This window comes from Schistocerca gregaria, chromosome 5 (assembly GCF_023897955.1).
Source record: "Schistocerca gregaria isolate iqSchGreg1 chromosome 5, iqSchGreg1.2, whole genome shotgun sequence".
NCBI lineage: Eukaryota > Metazoa > Arthropoda > Insecta > Orthoptera > Acrididae > Schistocerca > Schistocerca gregaria.
In genome coordinates this window covers 39759852-39776976 of record NC_064924.1, presented here as the reverse complement: position 1 = coordinate 39776976, position 17125 = coordinate 39759852, and the positions used below count along the sequence as shown (strand labels likewise).

The 17125-nt window shown below is 33.0% G+C and overlaps 1 protein-coding gene across 1 annotated transcript in view; it reads right to left on the bottom strand.

Moving 5' to 3' along the window:
* LOC126272158 (retinol-binding protein pinta-like) overlaps positions 1 to 17125 on the bottom strand; it is a 260190-nt gene that overhangs the window by 32930 nt on the left and 210135 nt on the right. Inside the window, exon 5 of the mRNA XM_049974791.1 lies at positions 9710 to 9820. Coding sequence (XP_049830748.1) covers positions 9710 to 9820 — 111 coding nt within the window. The remainder of the gene's footprint in view (positions 1 to 9709; positions 9821 to 17125) is intronic.

Genomic DNA, 17125 nt, shown 5'->3' with positions numbered 1-17125 from the left:
GTCTTCATAGTGTCTATTTACATATTTAATATATTGACAGAAGCCACTTGGTTCACGTTTTTGATATTCCATTCTACATAAAGTTTCTGGATTCGGTTGCTTGTTGTCCAACATCAATATTTCATATTCAGCATAAATAACAACTGCAAATCTTTTCGTGTATGTTGATAATTATTAAGACTTATGTAGGAAAGTTTCTCTGGCATTTCTGATTTTAATGATTTGTTACCTAAAGAGGTTGATGTGTGATTATCTAATTTTTCTTTACTGCTGAAGTGGACTAAACACTTATCAGAAATAAATTTTACTTCTTTGTGTTTGTTAATTTGACTTCAACAAGCCAAGAGAAACTTTTTATACAATTGTGTGAATTTATTTCTTTTCTTGAAATAAAGGAGATTTACATGTTTCTCATTCATAGTTTTGTAATTTTAATGGATGCACTTGATAGATTTCATCAAATGAATAAACATTGATAGACACATTTATTTTATTTTGAGTTTGTGGATATGATCAAACACTACATTAAACTCAAAATTTTCAAGTTGTGATCAAGATCAAGACCAACATTTTTGTTTTTCCTAACTGTTTGTGAATTTTAATGTACAAGATTTAAAGCTGATTTTATAGGCCAAGAAAAATACATGTTATTTTTAATTTTTACTGCAATACATGCATTTTTATTTTTTGTCTTATCAGGTAATTTGAAGTAAGATGATCATCTCAATCGATTGTATCTGTTAATTTTAGTAGTAAACCAATGATTCTATTTAATGTCCATCCCGATCAATGTGTTTGAAATACACCAATTCTTCATAAAATATTTTGTTTACAACTCTTATATTTTTTAAATATCTCTCTTTCATTTTTGATCCTACAGTATTTTGTCTGGAAGTGAAAATCCATACTATATCTGCTTATCTGCATTTCGTACTCACAAAAAAGTCATAAGGTTTTTTCAATCTGTATTCTTGGGTTATCTTCTACAAGTTTCATACCTTTCTGTTTTACAACAGTTATAAATGATTAAGTTCAAGTGAATTTAATTTTTTTTCAAAATTTATAGTTTGTATACAGTTTCAACTGCTGTATCATCTAGATAATCTCTAACTGTTCTTCTGTCCCTTGGTTTCTCAAATAAAGTAGAATAAAAATATATTTGTTTAATAGTTCTAAATTTTTGTTTCATGATGACATTAGTATAAAGAGGGCTTTATCTTCAGTATAAGTTCTAGTTTTTTTCTCAAAGAAATCGTTAGAAAAGGGTAATATTTCTTTCAATGAATTATCTTTTTATTTTTGAAAATATCGTCATTTTCAATTTTATGATAAGGTAATTGTTTCCAAAGACTTCCTTCTTGTAGGTTTAGATTTGTGATTTGATGTCTGTCAATAAATCAGACTAGTGCAGATATATTTAATTTATTACATCCTCTTAAAATATTTCTTTTACAATAATCATGGAGTTGAACATCTGTGCATTGCACCATGTTGCCTTGTATTCATGGAAAATAAAATTCATTAAATGTGTAAAAATCATTATTTCAAAATCCAATCATTGTGAAATCTCATTGATTAGATATTTAAAATTAAGTATGAGATGATTGTCCTTCATTATTTTTCACATATTCCAAAACACATATTTTACACTTTCCATAGTAAGGAGGATTTTTCTAAAAAGCTCTTGGCAAATATTTATGTTTCACTGTCACTGTGTCAGTTTCTTGTTTTTCCTCATTTCCCATTGACAATAATATTTCTGAACGTTCTTCACTTGGAAACGTTTGTAAGACTTTTTTAAAATAATATTTACAAGTACTTTTTCCACATACATAGGGAATTTGATTATCATTGTATTTTTGCGTGACATTCACTTACACATTGTCTACACACCACAATGTCCATGCATTGTACATTTCTGTGATGTAAAATCATCAATTGACTTCTCAGAATCACAGTATTTACATATTGGATTTTACAGAAGACTGCTCTGGTTGTTGACCATGCTCCATATACATAGAAAGAAATTGCTAAATTTGTGAGAAAGTAATATTCTGTAGTTTTTCTATCGTCCCTCTTAATAAAGTTATTACATTATGCAATAATGTTGTACATTTAATATCAAATCAAGATAAATCAACTGCACTACCTCCCATTACATTTTTTCTGAATAATTTTCCTTGTTAAACAGTACCATCCTTGAAAAAAATTAAACAATAATCTAATATATATATGCAGAATTCAAACTTGTAGGTAACTCTGTAAAATTTCTAGCTGTAACTCCATGTGATTAATGTATAAAATGTATAAATAATTTCATTAAACAATAAAATGCTCTACCTGAATGGTACACCTGTTAAAATAAACCTTTTACATCATCCTATACTAGATAGTGCCTTTGGAGATTCCAGAATTAATTGTAATGTAGGTAAATTTGCTATCTAAATCATACTCTCAACAAATAACGTAATTTATACACCTGGTATTTGGTTTATTCCACCTATTTTTGTAAATGTAGATGTTAAAATTTTAACCTATTAGTTATTAACTGTAAATTGGCTTCAGTATCTATTCTACCCACTTCTCATTAAAAATATAGAACTCCATTTGAAATTAATAAGGAAACTAGTTTATTTATTTCAATTACTGCATTAACTGATTCATTTAACTGCCGATATAATTAATATAGATTTTGGTATAGTCGTTTGTGTTGAAATTCTTGTACGATAAAACTTTCATTTCCATCAATATCATCTTGAAATAATTCTACATATGAACGGTTATAGAATGGATACGTTATTGATTCATAAATATCTGAGTGATATAAACCTAATGAGGTCCTATTTTAACGAACTAAAACTACAAATAAATTGGTTTGATATTTTGGTGTGTTTTATCAATTTCCACATATCAATTTGCATGTCAATCCATATATATTTCTATAACATCACTATTCTCATTTGGAAAAAAATGTGTGACCTAACACATTTCTTTTTCCATCTAGTTCCTATGAAAATCATTGGGCAGATATTTTATGTGTACATACTTGTATTTAATTGGTAATTAATATATTAGGATTATTAATAGATTCTGCAAAGTGAATATTAATATATTTTGAAGTAAATGAAAGTCTACCTCTATACTCCTAACCTCTCTTTATTTGATCCTTTATAATTACATTTTCTGTATTTCTTTTTCCACTTATAGATAGTATTTCTACAACTGCTGAAAAAATCTTTTTCATCACATTTTGGATTGTTTGTAAATTAAAAGTTTCTTCATTCAACTCACCAATTACATCAAGATTGTATGTTAGTGAAACAACATTACTGATTCTCTTAATAGATCATCATTCACTTGAGCAAGTATTGTTTCATCCATTTGAATATCTAAGTAACGAAACTCATTTAAATATTTAATTGCTTTATTCCTACCTTCTGGTTCCTGGCCTACACCTAGCACTATTGAAAGTACTGTTTTCACTTTAAACAATAGCAGAACTATCTTTGTTTATATACAACAATTTGAGTACTTGAACGCTGTTTTTCATGTGAATTAATGCATGAATTTGGTTCTAAATCATATTTAAACTATCTATTTTTACAAGTCTGTAAAGTTTTACAGAGTTGACACTTTTTGAAGTAATTTGAAGATTAAATTGTAAATAGCATATAAATTTGATTGTAAATTATGTTGAAAATTTCTATTATTCAAGGTCTGTAAATTTTTACAGACATGAAACTACATTGAACTATTTTGTCGATTTAATTGTTGTTTTCCTTCTGAATTAGTATATATATTTAACCATAAATCAAACTCATACTTGTGTTTTTACATATAGGAGTTCTTCTGGTCTGTAATTCTATATTGAAAAGCATTAGTATCATATTTAATTAACACACATTCTTTTCAAGTAATTGTAATATTTAGCCTAAATGGTGGACTTAATAATATGAAATCCAGCGAACTGATGCTTAGAGTACAAGAATTAGGTCTTAGATATTATTCTAAAATTTATTGATCTTATTAATGAAGAAGTGAATTATAATATTAATGAATCATGTGAAATTTTGTGCCAACTGGAAGGAAGAATTGAATGATTTAAAAACTAAAGAACAACAACTTATTCAGATGATTTATCTTACATAAAAAATTATATTTTCAACAATTCTTTAAATTGGATGTAAATATTTATTAGAGAATTTCAAGATAAATTGAATTGGGCTCATATATATAAGCTTTGATGAATGAGTTTCAAGAACAATTAAACTGGGAGATTATGTCATCTAGATAAGAATTGTGATAAGAGTTTAAGAGGGTTAATTATACTGGGAAAATTTATCATACAGACAAGAATTATAAAAGAATTTTATAAAGGAATTTCAAGATCAAGTAAATATGGATGATACAGCAAATGAAGAAGCGTTGTGTGAAGATTTCTGAAGGAATTACAAGGTCAATTATACTGGAAGAATTTATCACATGTATAAGAAATGTCTGAAGATTTTATGAGAGAATTTCAAGGTAAAATCGTCTGGAATGATATAGCAGGTGAAAAAAATTGTATGAAGGTTATTTAATAGAATTTAAAGATAAGTTTAATTCAAAAATTATTATAAGGACTCACACTGAATCAGAAGAATTCCTAGAAAATGTAATTAAACTTTACAAAATACTAATGGAAGTCTAAAAAATATGGGTATCCTATAAGCTTAAGTAAAGAAAATCACCAATTTTTAAAAATAAACTGTAATAATATTTTTCATAAAGAATGTACTTATGCATGGGTAAAACAATAAATTAAATATACTATGTGTAGAAGTGTTAATAAAAGATTTAATGATAAGTTTATTACCAATCATTTTGATGGTGTTATTAGTTGATGATCATTATACTGATAATGATGATAAAGGATGAGAATAAGCTAATGCTATGATATTGTAACTTATGAGAGAAAAATGATTAATTAATTAATAATGAAATTTACTGTTTTATTTGACATGGAATCTCAGCCAGTATGTTGGCATTTGTTGAAAATTTTACCAATAATCTAAGGTCAAGGAGTATCAACCCTGAGAATTTAAAGAATGGTAAGGGTCTGCTTCAGATTATGCTAATGTTGCTCGTAATACAGAATCATCTGGGATTATTTTTTGAATTTTTTTCCAAACAATAATTTTAAATTAGATATAGGAAGTTGGCTTAGAAATATTAGGTCTCCATTATTTTAAGAAAAACGCGTTTTAATTACTAATAATATTCTGGCTCTTATGTATTTATTCAGGATTAATTTAATTGGTTTTGCTTTATTTTTTCCACCGAATACCAAGGTAGAATCAGTTGATAAGTTATTCTTTTACATAGACAAACATTTAGAAGGACTAATGATTTTTATAATTCTATTCTATTATTGTTTAAGTAGTTTTTGCTTATTACATTTTATTTACATTCTAAGCCTACTATTTTTCTGTAATAGTAATATCTTCTAATTTTCCATTTTTTTCCTTTTTAAGAATATGGTAAAAGTACATTTGATTAAATTAATTTACTATAATTCTCTATTTCATTCATCTTGTCAACTCTAAGTTCTGTCCTTAATGAAACAACAACAGACCTTATAGGTTCAGTTCTAAAACTCTTAATTCCTAAATTTCTGATATGAGATGAAATTGGCTCTTTATTTCCTTTTTTGGGAACATCTCGAGGAAGAGCCATAACATAACAGTTGCACATTCTACACATATTTTATCATCAATGTTATTTGTAATAGTGTGTATTGTCACATGCATCACATTCACTTAAATACAATACATTTTACCAAAACAAAATAATTTTAATTTTATAATTCCCAACCATTGTCGTCTAGTTCAATTACCATACCTAATTTTAGTTTTCCATAAATTCTCCCTCTATGTGCAGTAGCTGCAATTTCCTTTTTCGTACTAGCATCTGAACTGTGTATACTTTCGTTTGTAGCTGATTGAAGTACTTTATCAGCTCGATATCTAAGTTCTAAATCATTATGCTCAAAATATGCTAGTTATGTTTTTTACAAGCTACATCTAATTTATTAATTCCAGGATCCACATCGATAGTCTTTCTTCAATCTTTGCAAATGGCCTACTGTAAGTTAATCCTGGTTGATACATCTCTGTCATTGATAAATTCTTTAAAAGCTAAGTTTACTAATCCTTTACCATGTTTTCCACTTTTCCAAAGCATATGTGCAAAATTATTCAAAAATCTAATCAAATATAGAATTATTTTTGGATTCTCTATTATAAAATCATTAAATTTTTTTGTTAACATCTGTGCTAAGCAAACTTTATCAATATGTTAATTTTAATTTATTGCTGATACTTACCACGAATTACTGCTAATCTATCGACTAAATCTCTATTATGATTCATCCAAATATATTCGAATGCTTTTCCTATATATTTTTATCTCGTTTTGCATCTAAATATTCTGAATCTAATGAAATTTAATACACTTTTGGAATACAGACACTAACTAATTCTTGTATCAGTTTATTGTATTTTTATCTCTACTAGATTTTTCATTTTATATGGTTTATTTTCAGAATATAATGGTAAAATATGATGGCATAATTTGATAAATCAAGAGAATCAAATTTTCACCCATATCTTCCGTAGCAAATTGTTTTTTAGCTAAAAGATTCATTAGATCATCTGTGCCTCTGTATTACTTTCCAGCAATTTTTAATTAATTGATATCGAAATCAACAGGAAAATGTCCAACAAATTCAAATCTATCAACAGGTTTTAATCCAAAAGTTGGATCTCCAGTATGATTAAAATACTTTTACGTTCCTTCACTAACATTACTTTTTTTAACACATCCTCTTTAATATTTTTAAGAGCATCCTCTTTTATGTTTTTAGCAGCACCTATTTTCTCTTCTTGATATATTTTCAATGCAGCTTGAATGTCTGATTCACTTAATGTATAGTCACACTTACCAGGAAAATAATCAATCTTGTATTTTTGTAATTGGTGATAAATCTCTATATTATTCTAAATGATCATGTTCATGATAAGGAACCAACAATTATTCAACTTCTCTATTTTCTTCAATAGTTTTCAGAACATTGTCAACTAATCCTTCTATTCCTTGTTCGACTTGTTCAGGAGTATCAATAACTGTTTTTTTTTCTTTTATATATTTCTATATTCTATTTGTGGTTGTTTCTTCAAGATCTTGAATAATTCTTTCAGTTCTTCAGATTTCGTTTTCTTTTGTTTAGCTTTTTATCAATGTCTATATGGTGTTTTGCAAACATTTATTTGAGATGAAGATACATTAATTAAACATTTTACACAATTATATTTAACATCATTCTTTAAGGTTTATGTGGTTATGAAATTCTGTATTTTGTTTCTGAAATTACCTTCATTCAGTTTTCCAATCATGTCAATCGTAAAAATATTAAATAGGTGATTCCTAGGTTCCTTTAAAATGATCAAATTTTAAATCACTGCCAAAGAAAGTCATGAAAAACAGGATTTAAATTTGCCATATTCTCTGAAAATATTGAAAAATTATGGTTATTCGTGACTATTTGTTTTGGTATTTTTGAATGAGTTGGACCTGAATGATAACAATCTATTCCTTTATATCTTCCTCTAGTAAAATATTCTGTAACTACATACTGATTTTAAAGAATGCAGACATAAAACACAATAACTGAATTATTTTGACACTGACCTAATGGAATAATTTCTTCATTTTTTCAATAAGAGTAGTAATTTTTTCTTTGTGCTAACCTTCATTTTTTTCACATTTTTTTATAATTTCTTTTTTGTTGATCTAACCCTTTTTAATAAACATACAAATGATTAATTTTATTCTAATTGATCAATCCTGGAGCACGAATATAACTGTCAACCAATAATGTTTGTGAACTACAAACTGTATAAATTGAGTGACAGGAAAAATTTCGTACTAGATACCACAAATTACTATAACTCAGTTGAATTTGGTATGCTGTGTTGTGTGTTTGTTACATTGCAGACAAATCGCAAAAATATACATCTACATCTTCATGGATATTTTGCAAATCACATTTAAGTGCGTGGCAGAGGTTTCATCGAACCATCTTCACAATTCTCTATTATTCCAGTTTCGTATTGCGCTTGCACAGAAAGAACATCTCTGTCTTCCCATGTAATATCTGATAGTTTCTCTGTGTGTAGGTCAGCGTCTACAAAATATTATCGCATTCAAAGGAGAATGTTTGTGATTGGTATTTCGTGAGAATAGCCTTTGTTTTAATGATGTCCATTGCAAATCCTGTATCATTTCAGTGACACTATGTCCCTTACTTCATGATAATATACAAAATGTGTAGCCCTTCTTTGAAGTTTTTCGATGTTCTCTGTCAACCCTTTCTGAAAAGGATGTCATTACAGTCTCTTTAGTAGATCTGTTACATACTCTAAGCGTCCTCTGAATAAAATTCAATCATTGTTCATTCTTCCCCATATCATTTTATGTGTTTCTTCTGATTCAAAGTGTTTGTAATTGTAATTCTTAGATATGTAGTGTAAAAATCAGCTACTTGACTCTTCATTATTCGATCACATTAAATTACAGGATATATACTTGTAAAATGGAAGAAACGAAATTTTACCACAGGAAATGTGGTATATTATTCCTCAAAATATTTTTCTCAAACATATGATCCATTTCTCGATTTTAAACGAGTTACAGTACTCAACTCAGACACTGACATAACTGCATATAATTTCATAACAAACTATTCATAAGAAATAAACTGATGAAAGTAGCACTTTGTCTATAGAATATCAACTTTATATATAATCTTAGATTTACTTTACTCTGTCATACCTCTAAACCGAGAATGTAGACTGAAGGATTTTGGACATTATCTCACCAAGTTGTTGAAGTATCAGTGGTTGGCAGAGAATTGCCATTCGACTAAACAGTCAACACCTTCACCTATGTACTTAATAAGAGTACGAATAAATGAAGCGTTTCTGTTAGGACACAAGTCAGTCTTCATGTAGCGCTGTGTACATAGGGTCAGAGGAGTCCAGAAAACGACAATGTGGTAGCTGCTTCGCAGGTTTGAGAATGAATTACATTTTTTCCCCAATAAATTTTATAATCTTTAAATGGACAATACTATACAGCTAAAGCAATATGGTGACTGTCTAGAGAAGAAGAATGTTAGGGAATTAAAAAGAATTGTAAAGAATGTATATCGAGACATCAGGAAATTAAAGTTAATTTTGAATATGATAGAACTGTAAATAAGTCGTATATCAAACAACAAATCATAAAAATCTTATGGCAGCTCAAGAAGAAAGAATTCGCAAATTTTTTACAAGAAGTACTATATTTTATTTTCCTATTCTACCTTTTTTTATGAAAATAATAATTATTTTGAAAATTGGTGAATATGACATGAAAAAATATTCATTTTTATTTAGTGGTCTAAGTAATTTAAATGAAATTATAAAATTAGCCCTGAAAAGTGTATTGTATTAGAATATTTCTCATAGGTTCTGGATACGTTTTCTAGTCAATGAGTAAGTGAAACAAGTGAGTGAGTTAGAAAATGGAAAGTGAGCCAGAATCTACAGAAATATCCTACTCCTATTATATGATTTCTCATGAGTTATAGGACTAAGAGAAGTACATAACAAAATGTATCATTTCTTACCCTCTTCTGCAACTTTTCGGAAAGAGCTGCCTTCAATATTTTCATTGCCAAATCAACTACTTTATCAGCATTTATCAAATGTAATGCTTTCAAGCTCCGACAGTAGGCAGTCTGGAAAGAATAAAAGATTAAATAGTCAAGTTACGTCAACATTGTTGAATACTGCAGTACTCTGTATGTTTACTCATATTTGACAGATGATAAGATACAAGGGGTAGATGGAAAAGAAACATTAAAAATTGTAGTAGCACAAATATAAATGTTAAAACAACTTACTATGGACAATTTCAACTATTCAGCCAACGGAATTTACAGTAGTGGCAACACTTGTGTATGTTTTACAATATTTCTTCCTGAACTGCACTTTCTTGTACTGTTACAGATAACTATCAATATACACCCAGAGTGACAACTATTGAACTGTATGAAATAAAATCGTTATACTTTCTGAATGGTTTGGGCTAGGATGTTCAAACTGCACAGTTGGCTGTGTGGCATGATGGGAATTACTATGCGCCTATATGATTTTGTTTAGCGAGGAAGACCAGTTTAATGTAGATGAGTTCGTCAATAAGCAAAATTACCACATTTGGGGGGCTGAGAATCTGCATTTCGTGATCGAGTAGTCTTTTCACCCTCAACGAGTGACTGTGTGGTGTGTAATGACTATTCACTGAATAATCAGAGTGATGATACTTGGCCACATGACTGTCGAATTTTACGTGATGGTTTTGAAAGATGATTTCCTCCCCATTATCCAAAGTGACTCTTACTTTGAGAATATGTGGTTCATGCAAGATGGAACTCGACCCTATCAAAGCAGAAGAGGGTTTCTTGTCCTGGCAAAGCACTTCAGAGACTGCATTCTGTCTCTGGAGTACCCAGAGGCCACTGGCATGGGCTTAGAATGCCGCCATATTCTCTGGATTTAAACACACGCTCTGCTTTTTGTGGGACCATATTGAAGACAAGATGCACAGAAACAGCCACAGAACCGTAGCTGAGCTGAAAACTACTATTCAAGAGGTCATAAACAGCACAGATTTTCCGACACTTCAATGGGTCATGAAGAATTTCGCTGTTCGTCTGCATCACATCATCGCCATTAATGGCTGGCATATCGAACATGTAATTACCTAAACCCGAATATTGGTAGTGACGTTTACGTGTTGAATAAAATGTATACATGCCATAGTTTGTAACTAATTTATGTTGTTTTCATATAGTTCAATATCTGTCCCCATCTAAATGGTATGTGAAACTGGGTAATAGGCTTGGGACCAGGTTTAGATAAAAACAATGGCGAAATAGCTATTGTATTTCCACTTCTAGTGGAATAAGTGAAGATATCAGAAACAATAGCAACTGAGTAACAACTATATAGGTATTGATAATAGTATTAGTTATAATAACTGTTGATAATGTTAATGCAAAAATGAGGGAAGTGGTAATAATGAGTTGTAAGAAATTAAAATGTACATAGGCTGTCTTATAGTCAGGGGCACTGGATTACGAGTAACTACTGTTTAAAAAAGGAAATTATAGTTATTTAAAGAGTCCATTAATTGGCTGCCTTCAGAGTTTGAAAAGTGAATCTGATGTGTGATACAGCGAGAGGAAGGTTGCTTCTGAGCAAGATAGTGTATTTACTTGCACAGTAGAACATATCACGACCTGTTTTGCATGTCAAGATTGCACTGCCATGTACAAGGATGAGTGAAGCTACCACTCTATCTATATAGTGAAAATAAGTGCATGATCAAAATGGTAAATGTCTCAAATATATGATATGCTGTCATCTATTTTATTCCAGAAATCCTGTCAGCTTTCCTGACAAAACCTTTGCAGTATGTCATCGCTGTAAGTAAATACTGAATGACCAGTGCTTCCAGAAGTTCCGTTTTGCTATACATGGAACAATTACGCGTTCTTGCTAGTTGTAAATGTGTTCAGCTAAGTTTAGAGTTTGATCTAATGATACTGATAGTGTATTCACAGAGTACCAAAAAGTTATGCTTGTCCAATTTGGAGGAATTCCCGAAAGTGTGTATTCATTACATTGAATAATGAACTCTAAAGGTTTCGGCTTCTGACTATTTAATGTCTTGAAGCCATATCAATAATCTTGATCTTATTATGATCCCTATTTAAACATAAAGATAGATTGGCAGCAGACAATAGGTACTGAATGATATGAATATGCACTGAATGATATGAATAATCATATAGAATAATACATTATCTAATAATGAGCCATAGGAGAGACCACTAATTGCTTAGGGAGGCTACTGGTCCACATTTCAGTTATCTGCCACAGAAGGCATCTGTTCTGGTAGGTCTCAATAACCATTCCCCCTCAGTTCGCCAGTCTCAAACACTCAAAGTGTGCAGAAGTAAAAAAAAAAATTATGCTGTATAAAAATTAAACATGGGAGAAATGAGTCATTCCTTCCATTTAAAAAAAAGTGTGCATGTACTTTGGACTGTCGTCACTCCCGGTCAGCCCTAGTGTCGAGTCTTAACGTGTTTTGCTGTATTAGATTGTCTTATTGTGTATTTCATATTTTGACTATAAGTGGATTTAAATGACACAAAATCATGAAAACGGTCCACAATCACTGTTACTAGATAAAGTAATTTTCCATCTTGATCACTTTTAATTTTTTAAATTATATACGTTAAATCGTTTTGTCTTAAACGATTACGAGAGCAACATTTAAAGATTCTTGATACACTTTCACTCGTCAAATTCACACATATAGCTGTACTGTGGGCATGTGAGTCTTAATGTGATTATGGTAATGGATTCAGCCAAAACATTGTAAGGTGTATAATTAAGAAAACAGATAAAACAACCATGGCGAAAAAATTCCATTAAATATTGTTAAGTGCTGCGTTTGATCTTACAAGGTTATAACCTAGTTGCTGTAATTTTTGCGATTATTTACTTTGTTGATTAAATAGCAGAGAAACAGACTTCCAATTTAGCATTAAATAAGGTTTTCTTACTGGAAATCTGACATGGTTCATTTTCTTAATACGTCAAATTGATTTCAAAAATTACAGAAACATGTATTATTTTGGGTCATATGTAGATAACACGATGGAAATGAGAATTAGCGAGATTTATCTATGTCACCCAGAAGCCTTATCAAAGTTTCACTGCAGCTGCCAGAATTTCTGAGCCACATTGGAGGTTCACTTGCATACATTATGGGAAAGTGTTCTATATGGACGATAGTGTGCACAGGAGCATACCATGTGTTGTGGTAAGTACTTCAGACTACCGACTGAATCATACAAAGGAGTGCACATGAAAAGACCATACATAATTCCCGCCATGTTCTAGTTTTTGTTATTGTTAGACATGAGGTTGTGTATTGGGCAGCATTTGTTAGTATTTCGTGTACTACATGTTTAAGGGCAATATAGTGTTTTAAAGTTATTTGGGATATATTGTTAGTTCTTCATGAACAGCACTTTATAGTGAGTAAAATGCTATATATTTCTAGAAATATTTATACAACATGTGCAAAGTTAAGCTCCACTTCGTTGGTCGTGTGTACCTAGTACAAAGAAACAAAAGATGGCTTTTTAAAGTCATAGTTTATTGGTTGTATGACAGTAAGTAAAACATAGACACTGAGAGTATCGAAAAAGATTGTGATAGTCACCTCTTGCGTGTCCAGGGTTAGCTGTTATGACAGTTAGTGAAGTATTCTTGATTCTCGCTTAGAAGGTGATCTGTCAACAGTAAGTTAACAGACCGCTTTTGGTGTTTGTGTGATAAGGGCTTGCACAGCGCCAGCAGAATACATCGTGTCGGTAGTGAGAGACCTACAGCAGTGTAGGCCTTGGGTACTCGAACGACAGACTGCTGTCTCCATTGTGTATCGTTCAGTGGTGAATCGATGGAAGGCTTTTAGAACGATATCAAAATATGATACATTTTCCTGCTGTCTAACAAGTGTCTTTAGCAAATTAAGTGTTTTAGGAGATCTATAGTTTAGTAATACCCAACAAAATATAATGATTTATTTAACGACTTCAGTATTTGTATAAAAAATTTTTGGTTTTCGGGCCACATCAGACCTGAACAAAAACTCAAGCATTAAATGATAATCCCAAAGTGACAGCCGCTCCTACTGAAGATAGCAAATGTGATAGTAGAACAGCAACATTACTTCTGGCTAACTTTTCACTTCAGTTACCTCGAAAAGTGCAATAGCTATTGTGGGTTGGCCACGTGCCAGGAGCAATGAGATCGCCAGTGACCTAGAATGCATGATATCATCAAAAGGGTGGTGGTGCGAAATTCAGAAGAGCAAGATGGAAATCATCCAGTTGTACTAGAGGGAAATTCAAACATTACTGAAACAAAATGCACTCCTGGAAATTGAAATAAGAACACCGTGAATTCATTGTCCCAGGAAGGGGAAACTTTATTGACACATTCCTGGGGTCAGATACATCACATGATCACACTGACAGAACCACAGGCACATAGACACAGGCAACAGAGTATGCACAATGTCGGCACTAGTACAGTGTATATCCACCTTTCGCAGCAATGCAGGCTGCTATTCTCCCATTGAGACGATCGTAGAGATGCTGGATCTAGTCCTGTGGAACGGCTTGCCATGCCATTTCCACCTAGCGCCTCAGTTGGACCATCGTTCGTGCTGGACGTGCAGACCGCGTGAGACGACGCATCATCCAGTCCCAAACATGCTCAATGGGGGGGCAGATCCGGAGATCTTGCTGGCCAGGGTAGTTGACTTACACCTTCTAGAGCACGTTGGGTGACGTGGGATACATGCGGACGTGCATTGTCCTGTTGGAACAGCAAGTTCCCTCTCCGGCGGTACGTCCACCCGGCCTCCCGCATGCCCACTATACGCCCTCGCTCAAAGTCCGTCAACTGCACATACGGTTCACGTCCACGCTGTCGCGGCATGCTACCACTGTTAAAGACTGCGATGGAGCTCCGTATGCCACGGCAAACTGGCTGACACTGACGGCGGCGGTGCACAAATGCTGCGCAGCTAGCGCCATTCGACGGCCAACACCGCGGTTCCTGGTGTGTCCGCTGTGCCGTGGGTGTGATCATTGCTAGTACAGCCCTCTCGCAGTGTCTGGAGCAAGTATGGTGGGTCTGACACACCGGTGTCAATGTGTTCTTTTTTCCATTTCCAGGAGTGTATAAAATTCAAAAAATCTAAGAAAGTTTTAAATGCTGGCACTAACTCACTTGTGCTAGCAGCGTAAAGTCTTCCATCGATCTGAAATTTGTGTTATGTTCAAAAACATGTAAAAATATCGACAATACTGCAGTATTTCTATGTCAACAATGCATAAGCTTCACCTGAATAATGCATAAATGAGCGTCATATTCGAAGTTATTGGATTATTTATGAAAAATACTCGAAAATATTGCCAGTAATGGTGTAACTCGGCACTACTTAACCAGCTGCAGGTTGAGCAGCACTTGTGAATGCCCATCGTTTGATGTCTGTACCATACATACAGAACAGCACAATGGACCCTCAAATCAAATATTTACACATCTAAGTTGTTCTAAAAATTACGAGTATTGCAACTCTACCATATTTCTATGCTCTCTCTCTCTCTCTCTCACACACACACACACACACACACACACGTTTTTACCACCACTAGCGACACTGAAAACTTTGCCAGTACTGGAGTGACTTGGCAGTACTGAGCTAATTATATGTTAAGCAGCTCATGTGAATGTCCATCGTTAGATCTGTATACCATAATTGATTAGGGCACAAGGGAACCTCAAATCAAACATTTACACATCCAAACTAACTGTTCTAAAAACGTGAGTAATTCCAACACTACAGTATTTCAATGGCGAAAAATACGCAAGCTTCAACTGAACTACACAAAGTGACTCCATCAGAAAAACACACACACACATGTCAAAACTGGTACCGAGTACAAAACTATGGAGTGTCAAATTAACTTTCTGTTAGTCCATCTTTATATAGATGGTTGGGAGACCTTGGTTGTTCAGTAAAAAATGTCCCAAATCAAAACAGCTTTTGCCGCCTATATTTCCATTTGTTATCTTATTTGAGCAACCAGTTTCGGCTCCACATTACGCCGTCTTCACGCCTTCTGATCGACCTCGGTCGGCACGTGATGATCGAAGTGTTCAATGTGTCGAGCATCTACGGATACCTGTCAGTGACTGGACCAGAGGTGGGATTAATCCTACACGTTGGTCAGGGCTCCTGAAGATTGCGCTGAAACTGGTTGCTCAAAAACAATCACAACTGGAAATTTACATGGCTTAAAGCTGTTTTGATTCGACATTTTCCTTTGATTAAGTGCTTACTATTCCAATTACACATCTAAATTGTTACTAAACACTTTGGCTAAATATAACGTCCCAGTCAGGTAGCTGACATTCTGTTCTTAGGCCTAACCACAGCGAGATGTCAAAACAAGCCTGTTGTCTAAGGTACTAAACAAAGTTAGCAACCAGACAAACAAATGGCTGTCTAAATTGGGTGTTCAGCCATTTACTGGAGGAAAGCAGTTCATGTTTCTGTGCCAGCAAACTTGAGGACAAATCATTTCAGTGAGGACGAAGAGTACAACAGTAGACACAATGTCCATGTCAAGTACTGCAATGTAATTTTTATTTTAAACTGTGCATCAGAGGTGTTAACTACACTTGGAGTAGGCTTACTGGAGGTTATGTACAGAAACAGACTTTTGGAGGCGGAAGCAATATTACCGATTGCAACACACAGTACGAAGGCTCTCGTTAAATGTAAACTACTAAATGTAATAATACAACTATTAAATAAAAACACAGTTCTCCAAAATGTGGGGTCTAAAATTCACAAAGTAGCCAAAGACAAACCTACTGGACAACAATAATTTTAGGAGGGACAGTCAATGTGGTTCCTGGGCGCCTGGCCTAGTCATTTCACTCTTTAGCAGTTCCCAGCAGAGAACAGGATGAGGGGCTTGTTAGCTATCGAAGGCACCAGTGTTAGGCGCTTTATGGAGCCCCTTATGCAATTAGCGTAGAGCGTTTGAAAGAAGTCCAATGTCTGCCTGGGAGCCTAATCTGGGTTGCGGAAGGGCCCCTGCTAGCAGCTAAGAAGGATGCAATTTGTAGTTATCTTCAGGTTGTGGCTCATGTCGCCACCAAGGATGCCTGTCGCTTGGGTTATGAGAGCATCCCCCCGTTCTCAGTTCCTATGGGTGGCTGGCAGAGGTGATGAAGAGTGATGGAATCGTTTGTAGGACGCAAGCAGAGCTCATTGTTTCCAGAGTTGACCGTGGTCGTGTGGTTTGGAGCCAAGAAAAAAGTCTCAACCATCGATTCCATCAGTTTGTGAGGGTCTTGTCAGTAGATTTCTAGACCTGTAT